The sequence below is a fragment of the Platichthys flesus genome, chromosome 7, assembly GCF_949316205.1.
Source record: "Platichthys flesus chromosome 7, fPlaFle2.1, whole genome shotgun sequence".
Classification (NCBI taxonomy): domain Eukaryota; kingdom Metazoa; phylum Chordata; class Actinopteri; order Pleuronectiformes; family Pleuronectidae; genus Platichthys; species Platichthys flesus.
In genome coordinates, this window is record NC_084951.1 from 1500459 (window position 1) to 1510588 (window position 10130).

The 10130-nt window shown below is 40.1% G+C and overlaps 1 protein-coding gene across 3 annotated transcripts in view; it reads left to right on the forward strand.

The window, feature by feature from the left end:
- The window catches only part of rtel1 (regulator of telomere elongation helicase 1), a 30809-nt gene extending 20902 nt beyond the window's left edge, over positions 1–9907 (forward strand). For 2 of the 3 annotated variants that reach the window (XM_062392114.1, XM_062392116.1), the window contains exons 24-33: positions 110–233; positions 1783–1948; positions 2039–2196; positions 4742–4837; positions 5596–5806; positions 7316–7453; positions 7832–7963; positions 8143–8331; positions 8441–8563; positions 9211–9907. In XM_062392114.1, the coding sequence (XP_062248098.1) occupies positions 110–233; positions 1783–1948; positions 2039–2196; positions 4742–4837; positions 5596–5806; positions 7316–7453; positions 7832–7963; positions 8143–8331; positions 8441–8520 (1294 nt within the window). In that variant the 3' untranslated portion in view covers positions 8521–8563; positions 9211–9907. Of the gene's footprint in view, positions 1–109; positions 234–1782; positions 1949–2038; positions 2197–4741; positions 4838–5595; positions 5807–7315; positions 7454–7831; positions 7964–8142; positions 8332–8440; positions 8564–9114 lie in introns of all 3 variants that reach the window. The other variant, XM_062392115.1, reaches the window with a different exon arrangement.
- Positions 9908–10130: the final 223 nt, after the last annotated feature.

Consider the following 10130-nt stretch of genomic DNA (forward strand, 5'->3'; position numbering starts at 1 on the left):
ACGTGTCTGTTAAGTGCCCCTTTAAATAATATAAAAACCTTTAACTTTGCTAACGTCATTTAGACAACAATTGAGGTTGTGAACTTAAATAATGTGACTTCTCCCACAGGTTTAAAAGCTCTGAAGCCCGAGCTCAGCTTCCATCATGGGTTAGGCCTTATGTGCGTCTGTATGATGGCTTCGGGAATGTGGTCCGTGACGTCTCTCAATTCTTCAGGGTTGCACAGAAGATGGTGAGTTCTGGCACAAAAGTGTTATGATCAGTCTAATGAGGAAGAGGGTGGGGCAGGTGGACATTACAGAATACACTGTTGAGTCTAATTTCAAGTTTAACAGACATTAATTACAACTCCTGCACCCAGATAATTTTTGCCCAAAATATGATATATAGTATGTTCAGAAATATAATTAGGTTTTTGGTCAAGAAACAAATACAGATATGGTGCACATTTTTTATATTATTTAAAAATATTTTCTTTATTAATTTTGTGTTCATCCCCTCTTCCATCCCGTACCAGCAGGACAGGATTAAAAAGCAGAGCCATACATTTAGAAGACATACACTAGACCAGGGGTCAGACCTTCAGTCCCTTTGCAGTGGCTCCCTGTACAGTGTTGTGCATGTCGCGCAAATTTTTCACGAACGGTGAACTTTACGAATCAGTTTTCATATGATGAGAGCTTAGATTTTTTTAAATTCATCGTATCAGGCCATCATGAAATTCCAGGAGCGGGCGAATGTGTGTGTCACTCAAAAGTCACACACAGTGAGATCAGAGCTCGTCCACGAAGCAGCCGGTCAGTGACTGACTGCTTCTTATCAGTGGAAACAGTGAAAACACAGAGTTTCTCTGATCACAGGGCGGCTGTGGCTGAGGGGTAAAGTGGTCGTCCTCCAACCTGAAGGTCGGCAGTTCGATCCCCAGTCTGACCCATCTGCATGCCGAAGTGTCCTTGGGCAAGATGCTGAACCCCGAATGGCCCCTCATAGAATAATGGTAAAGCACTTTGAGTGGTCATCAAGACTAGAAAAGCACTATATAAATACAAAACCAAACCATTTACAGCTGCTAAGAGATCAGCGCCACAGCTTCCTGATCAGAGCAGAAACTGCAGTTGGTTTATATCGAGCTTCAGCTTCTGTGTCCACCTCCAGTCTGACCAGCTCTCCCTTTTTGTTTTAACATTTCGTCAACATAAATATGCGTCACATCCTATCACTAATCTTGAGTTTCTGACCCTCGATCTCGGTAGGCTAACCATGGATAAATCCAAAAAACGAAAATTCTGCAGCTATATGTTTTATTTATTTCAAAGTGGGCTACTTACTTATTTTATACATTTCTCACAAAAATGGGGAGGACTCAAATAGGTTAGTTCTGTATTTAATTTATTTCAAAGTAGGCCTACACATACCAGTGTATTTTGTTCTCTTCATAAGAGTTAGGTGTTTTCCTTTGTTGTAACAGGTAAAAATAGCAATAAAATTGTCAAGTTTTCTTTATTGTCGCTCTATAATTTCATGAATGCATCAAACTATAGTTTATATATATATATATATATATATATATATAGTATAAATATATAAATCTTTATAAGCTGTGTTTATAAAGTTTTGCAGCTCATCTGCACTGAAGGGCAGGAACAAAAAACCTCATTAAATCTGAACTGCCTGTGTGTTGACAATGAATTGTTGGAGTTGATATTACATTACATTACATCACGATATCAGCTGATTTTAAGCTTAAATTGACTGCTCGTGGTTGTGTTTGACTGTGCCAGAGGCCTGTAGTAGAAAAGAAGACTGCTGCAGGGAAATGTAGAACAGAGTGTCTATCAGACACTCAGTCTTCTGGCTTCACTTCCTGCGCATCCACCCAAAGCTCCCACACACAGAAGGCTAAGGAGTTGGACAGCCACCTTCCCAGCCTGAAGAGGAGGAGGCTCAGTGAGTATGACTATAAAGGCAGGGTTCCATGAGAAGCGAGTCCTTCATGTGTCCTAAGTTGTAACCAGTTGTCTTGTCTTTGTGTGTCAGATGAAAACACTGGAGCTAGTGGGATGGCCAAAATCTGTATTGAGTATGAGTGTGAGGTGCAGGAGAGTCAGAGGAGACCAGCCAACTTAATGGACGCTCTGGAACGAGGTGACGTCCACGATGGAGAGGACGCTGATGCTGCCGTGGGAGAGGAGAAGGTAGTGTGTGTACTGTGAGACACAGTGACCTGTCCTAAAAGTAGATAGCAGTTCTCTACTTTAAACCCAGTTCAGACCTGTTTCAGGTGATCCAATCATAAGTGGAAAGCTGGAAATACAAGTTTTAACATACCCAAGATGAATTGAGAATACGAAATTGAATCTATTTAACTGTCTCAGTCCTATTCATCCCCACACAATTTCATAATGATCAGAAATTGCTTTACACATATTAGATCACTTACTCTGTGTATTATACCATTGTTAAATTGAAGAGCGGTGTGCAGCAGCGCCTTTCTGACACATCATTGTCTGTGTTGACTTTTTTTATCATCTTGAACCTTTTATAGACTTCTGCCTTTGTTTATCTGGCGTGATGTGATAGTACTCTGTTCTGTTTCAGTTAGTAATGCTGATACATGATAATGAACCAAGCAGCTTTTTGTCTTCGGCAGAATTTTTTCTTCGAAGGTTGAGAACCACTGGTTTATATTATGACATAATTGTATTACTTTTTATTTATTTGGTTTTTGCATTTCAGAAATTTTTTAAAAACCATATAGCACTCAAAACGATTCAATAGGTTTAGTTTGCAATTAATCCTACATGAATGCTGAATGTATGTCTAAAAATGGAGGTCAGGTGTTTATTTTAAGACATCCCTTTTTCTCTCCTTAGTACATTTACTGATGTATTATGGAGGACCATACATGACATAAGTAAAAATAAATAAATAAATAAATGTATAAATAAATACAGAAATAAATAAATAAATGAATAAATAAAAATGGAAATAAATAAATAAATACAGAAATAAATAAATAAATATGTTAATACCAAAAGAAATGTCAAAAGAAATGTCTTAAATATATTTTAACATTTATTTTTTCCCTGATACATTTCCTTTGCATTTGCAGTGTCCTTATGCTAATGAGAAAGGCGGGCCTAACCGCAGTCTCATGCAGGATTGGTCACAGGAGTGTAATGATCCAGCCCTACTACTTCTGCCTTTCAATGCTGGTGTCCAGTAGCTGTTTGCAGCGTTGAGCCAGTTCACACTTAAAATGAGCTAGTTCAAGTTCAGAGGGTTAGTTAAGGTTATTTTTTATTGGGATGATTTAGGTGTCAGTAGTCCTGACTGTGAGCGTCACGTCTCGTGTTGTACTGAGCACAAGGAGCGAGCCGAGAGGAGGAGGAAACAGAAACTCCAGCTCGGTACAAACCACCTGCCGCCTCTGCTGTGATCATGAAGCCGCTGATCTCTGAGCAGATGTGACCAGAGAAACTCTGTGTTTCCACTGTTTCCACTGTTCCACAGAGTCACTAACTGGCTGTTTCACGGTGAAGAGCTCAAGTCTCAGTCACTGCCCGTGTCTCTGAGCGAGTGTGTGGCGGAGCGCAGGGGCTGTGTGTGTGTGTAGCTCAGTTGACCAATCCTGCTCGAGACTGAGGTTAGGCCCGCCTTTCTCATTCGCATAAGGACACTGAAATCGAAAAATAAAAGTTGGAATAAATGTGGAAATAAATAAATAAATATGGAAATAAATGCAGAATTAAATAAATCAATGTCTTAAACTTATTTCCACATTTATTTATTTATTTCCACTTTTATTGCAACTTTTATTTATTTCCACATTTATTTATTTCCACATTTCAGTGTCCTTATGCTAATGAGAAAGGCGGGCTTAACCTCAGTCTCGAGCAGGATTGGTCAACTGAACTACACACACACACACACAGCCCCTGCGCTCCGTCACACACTCGCTCAGAGACACGGGCAGTGACTGAGACTTGAGCTCTTCACCGTGAAACAGCCAGTTAGTGACTCTGTGGAACAGTGGAAACAGTGAAAACACAGAGCTTCTCTGGTCACAACTGCTCAGAGATCAGCGGCTTCATGATCACAGCAGAAGCTGCAGGTGGTTTGTACCGAGCTGGAGTTTCTGTTTCCTCCTCCTCCTCTCGGCTCGCTCATTGTGCTCAGTACAACACGAGACGTGACGCTCACAGTCAGGACTACTGACACCTAAATCATCCCAATAAAAAATAACCTTAACTAACCCTCTGAACTTGAACTAGTTCATTTTAAGTGTGAACTGGCTCAACGCTGCAAACAGCTACTGGACACCAGCATTGAAAGGCAGAAGTAGTAGGGCTGGATCATTACACTCCTGTGACCAATCCTGCATGAGACTGCGGTTAGGCCCGCCTTTCTCATTAGCATAAGGACACTGCAAATGCAAAGGAAATGTATCAGGGAAAAAATAAATGTTAAAATATATTTAAGACATTTCTTTTGACATTTCTTTTGGTATTAACATATTTATTTATTTATTTCTGTATTTATTTATTTATTTCCATTTTTATTTATTCATTTATTTATTTATTTCTGTATTTATTTATACATTTATTTATTTTTACTTATGTCATGTATGGTCCTCCATAATGTATGTCACTCTGAAACAACAATGGAATAATACACTTATTTGAGATTTTATTTCCAAAGATTATAATTGTGTTCAATTGTTCACTTTTTCTTTTGAAGGCAAACCATCTGTCCACCCTTTCTATTAAACATGACAAGAGGATGGAAGATGAATTGCGGGGAGGAAAACGTAAAATCAAATTGGTCCAAGAGCAGGTACATGTTGAGTTTAACAATACTATTTTTTCCACAGATCTGTTAACTCTGATGCTGTGCAGTTAGAGCATCAAGCCCATTATACATGTTTTGAGTATAAAGTAAGATTTTCTGACAAGTGAAAATCACAGCTGAATTGCCTCCTTCATAGGTGTAAGGACAAATATTTTGTAATTCCATTTTGATTTAATCTTCAATTCGTAATTATTATGTGAAATATTTAATAATCTCTTCATCATTCCTTTTTACTATTTTTAAAGGCCGTCTGGTGATTAGGAGAACTAATGATCCTTTGAAAACGTGAAGACAGTTGTTCAATGTCTAACAAAATAATCCTGAGGATGTAGTGGTTCAAATATTGTTCATTATAGTTCTTCTTTTAAATGTATCGGTTGAGTTGACTGTCCGTATGTGGAGGTGTTACAAATCTAGCCTGATGGTTTGGTGTGATGTGATGGTCTACACTTGGTGGGTGTTGCAGTTGTTAGACACATGCAGTAATGTGGCTCCTTCATGCTGATGAATCTCTGTGTTAACACTACACACTGTAAACTATACATTTCACATCAATTCACTGGTGGGATATAAAATTGTAGGCATATTTTTCCAATTAAATAAAGACTAATAGTATTTTAATTTGGTTGTAGTGTTTTACGCGAATCTGTATTTAGGGGTGCTGTATCTTTAGATTTGTTTGTTTCTGTGAAAGAAAAATCCAGTTGACCATCACATTGTGTGTATTTTGTCCATCTATTAAGAAAATCGGCGTGTCAGAGGATGTGTGTGGGGAAAGTAGAGCCAGCCGAGCTAAGACGTTTCTGGCAGAGATGAAGAAGTCACTGAGCCAGGTCAACTTCGATCGCATCGTGCAGGCGCTGCAGACCTACAAGAAGACAGACAACCTGGATGTCCTGCTCACTGAGACAGCTGTCTTAACTGAGGACACCAACACTCACAGCCTGCTCCGTGGTAAGTCCTCTGCTGTAATAAACAGCCAAGCGCCTTCTCTAACGCTCACCTTGTCTCTTAACTGAACTTCACATTGCGATAAATTGCAAGAACAAATACCTAACAATCATACGAGGAGGATCCCCTGCTGTGTGTACACAGCCTCTGGACTTTGTGCAGACTTTATACTAGGGGACCAGACGGAGTGAGTCCGGAGGCACTCACTTAGACATTTTTGTTCACACATAGAGCGAGAGGAGGACTTATGGTGTTCAGATCCCGTCTAAAAGCTGTCTTACAGAAACCCATGAGCAAAGTCAGGTTCACCAACAAAGCAGGTGATTTCCGCAGGGTCCTTAGGTTCCTGTGTACACTGACAGTTATTTCACAAAATTGATGAATTGATCTAAGATGCTTTACCTACATTCCCTGAGTCTGGGTCAAAATCCTTTTTGAAGAACTTAATCATTGTTACTTAATTTGTACATTATGATCACATTGTACAAATTCAACCTTAGAGATATGCTGGCTGGCATGCTGCAAGTTGTACTGGTGAAATTATTAGTTTTACGTCTATAGACTTGATGTTCACTAAGCTTTTCAGCTGTAGTACCTTACAACAGGCCACAACAGGAATTGGGTTCCTCGATGACTCATATGAAGCCTGGTGAGCTTCAGTCACTTTCCATGGTTGCTCCACTTTTCTCCCAAACAAAATACTTCCATAAATTGAACAGGTCCTCCTGACTTGCCACTGCAAGCAATTCTCGCTCTCCATCTTCCTTCAGTTTATCTCATCTAAGAACCACCCTCACGAGGCTGAAAACCACTCAAATTACACAATTGACAGCCTGTGACTGGCATCAGTCGAATTATCATCATCATCATCATCATCATCATCATCATCGTCATTCGCTTATCCGGGGTCGGGTCGCGGGGGGAGCAGCTCAAGCAGGGGGCCCCAGACTTCCCTTTCCCGGGCCACATTGACCAGCTCTGACGGGGGGATCCCGAGGCGTTCCCAGGCCAGTGTTGAGATATAATCTCTCCACCTAGTCCTGGGTCTTCCCCGAGGTCTCCTCCCCACTGGACGTGCCTGAAAAACCTCCCAGTCATCAGTCGAATTAAACAAACCTAATCAATAACGCTTTTTCTCAGTTTGGGTATCAAGGTTTTTGGTAGATATATTCTTCACCTGCACAGAGGTTGCTTTTTGTTCATCATGTAATATCAACACATCAGATTTCCACACAGGCGCAGAAATATAAAGACAAAGTTCACAATTGAAATCAAATCCTCATGTGTGGCTGCTCAATTAATTATTTACTTTAAAAAATCCATAAATCAGATTTTCACTACACTTAGAAGTTAACTAAGAGTGTTTACATCACGTTTGATGAACCCATTTTCTTTCTCTTGATATACAAATAATCAGGATATAAAATAAAGCACAGTAATGGTGATATGCACAATACACCGAACTCAACCTTTTCGTCACCAGTTGATTCTGACGGAGCCTCTATGTCGCAGGCTTCTACCAGTTTGTTCGGCCACATCACAAGAAGATGTTCGATGAGAGGTGTGTGGAGCTGACAGGGCAGGGCTGCGGATACAAACCGGAGCACTCACTGTCAAAGGATGAGAAGAAGGTGCTGATACTGCAGAGTGGTACGGATCACTCAACCCACCTCTCTCCTCTGCATGTGTGTCTGATAGCATTGAACATAACTGACCAGCTCCAACACGATCATGAAACAATTCTTTCAGTTCATGTGTTAATTCTGTCAGTTTCTGAAATTTGTGTCAGATTAAGAGACAGCAGGTTGGTTGTTGCTATTCAGTTTATTTTATGTTAGAACATGTCCTTATCTCACTTTAGTGGTAGAAGTTCCAGCTCCTGTATCTTTATTATAAATAATCGTTTCTCTTCTCCAAAGTTACAACTACTAATATGCTTTTCTGCTTGATCATTCTTAGTCATTATAGTCAGAACAGCTTTGTTTCATTGTATATGGTGGAGAGCTCATCTGTCTTATTTTCCACCAGCCACAAGCCGTGAGCCTGCTGTGAGTCTAACCTCTTCCAGTGGGACGTCTATCTGCAGGCAACTTAATACAGAGCAGCTCAACAAAGGGGGACATCACTTAAACCAGCAAGGATTAAGAGAACCTGCGACTGGTAGGACATTCTTTAACCTCCGATGCTGTGTACACTTCAATGATTATTTGATCTCTTTACTCTCCATCTGACATGAAAAAGATTCAGCATAAACAAATAGAGATCCAGATCTAGAACTGCCGAATGAATGTGTCACTATGCATTAGATAAGCTCCAGCCCCCTTTCCTGTGTTCATCAGCTTGTGCTCCAAAGAAAGACGTCCACGCTGCTTTTCTGGCCGATGTGAAAAAAGCCCTGGGAGCAGAGAAATCAGCTGAGCTCTTTAAGACCATTAACAGCTACAAGAAGACAGACAACTATGAGCAGTTGGTGACCACAGTGGTGAGCTTATTTACAGAGAGAGACGAGGACTTCAACCTTCTAGTCCGTAAGTTCTACCAAGTGACTGCATACATTGACTGGAAATCATGTTAAATGTTTGATCCAGCGGTTCTCACTGCTCATTTTCCTCTTTCTTTTATTGTTTCTTCATTAAGGATTTGGCATGTTTATTCGCACCCACCACAAGAAGCAGTACAAAGAGATGGTGGATGCTTTGAAAGGTCAGCCAGTGTGAACTACTGATGTCCCTGCTTTGAATGAAGACCTGCAGAGAAAAGGTATATCACAGAACCACTGATCATTGTATACTTTGAGAAACCACAGAGAGGTTGATAACCAGCTTAATAGAACTGATTATTACGATGATCAATGTTAGATGAGGCCAGATAATTAAGAGATATCCTGGGTGCATGGGTGCGTGTCCATCTGTGTCTGTGTGCGTGTATGTCTGTCTGTCTGTGTGTCCATTTGCATGTGTCCATATACATGTCTGTCCATGCGTGTGTGTCTGTGTCCGTGTCCGTGTGCATAAGGAAGATGTCACCCAGTGCCAGTGTGTCTCTGTGTTGCTCTATACTACAGAGGAACGAGCTATATTAGTGTATAATAGATAGACGCAAAGTTTTTATTAGTAGGAGACGCTACTGGTTTAGGTCTCCTCTTTAGGTCTCCTCTTTAGGTTCAACATTGTGAAAAAAACACACACACATGCAGATATTTCTGTTTTCTTATAGTTTTCATCTCCCTCACACTCAACAAAACCGTACTATTAGCTGTTGTTTATAGAAAAATACTGTCTGTCTTATAATTCTTTTGCATTTTGTCTCAGCTTGTCACCTCCTTTGAGAACTGGAGACATTTTGTCCTCAGGCAGCCACAAAGCTGTTACTGATATGTTCCTTCTGGCAAACTGGGCTATGTTTAGGGGCAAGTAACTCGTCTGAACAGTGCATCTGGATGCGTTGTGGCTGGGAAGTCCTCTGTACATCACAGACTGAGCAGATGAACCAGATTTACTTTTGGAATCAGCATCGACAAGTGGCGCCTGTAACTCCTGATCAGTCCAATGATCCTGCATCCTTCTCCATCTGGAAGACAACGATGAGGAGTAGATCACTCATTTAAAAGATGTTTTGAAACATGGGCTGTAAAGGTTTATAATTTAATTGCAAGTCAAGCAGACTGTCTACTTACACTAGGTCCTACATAAATGTAACTGAAAATGAACTTGTAATATGTGGTGGCAATTTCTGTGAATCAAGCACAAATTCAAACCATGGACTCACAGTACAGTCACCTACATGGCATGAACAACTGAGCAAAGATCACAGGGGATTTCTGTGTCTTTATACCCACAGGGCCTCTCCAATAGGGTATTTAAATGTATTTATTACCCTCCTGGTTTCTTATCGGGGTGGGAGACTTCTCTTTGGAAGACCCCTGGTGTGAGACCCCAACCATATACAATGAGGCCATAATCAGTAAATCTGTAAATCCGAAGTTGCCTTTCAGATTAACAACCTGGTCAACCTTCCACACACATCTGATCATGCTGTATCATACACAAATTAAAACATTTTCATGACAATATTAAAAATCAAAAATCTTGTAAATCAATTGAATTGAATGTATTCATGTCTCTGGTTTCTTTAGCCTGCATTAAGCTACCTACTGGTTGGTAGATGGGTCATACTTCAGACAGTCTTGTGTCATATTTAGATAAGCTTTTATCATTCAATTATTTAAAAAAAATGATTTCATTTTATACAATTACTACAATATGTTTTTAAAATCATTGTCACTTTCTAAATTAGTTCATACAAATCCAATGAACCCCTCCACTGT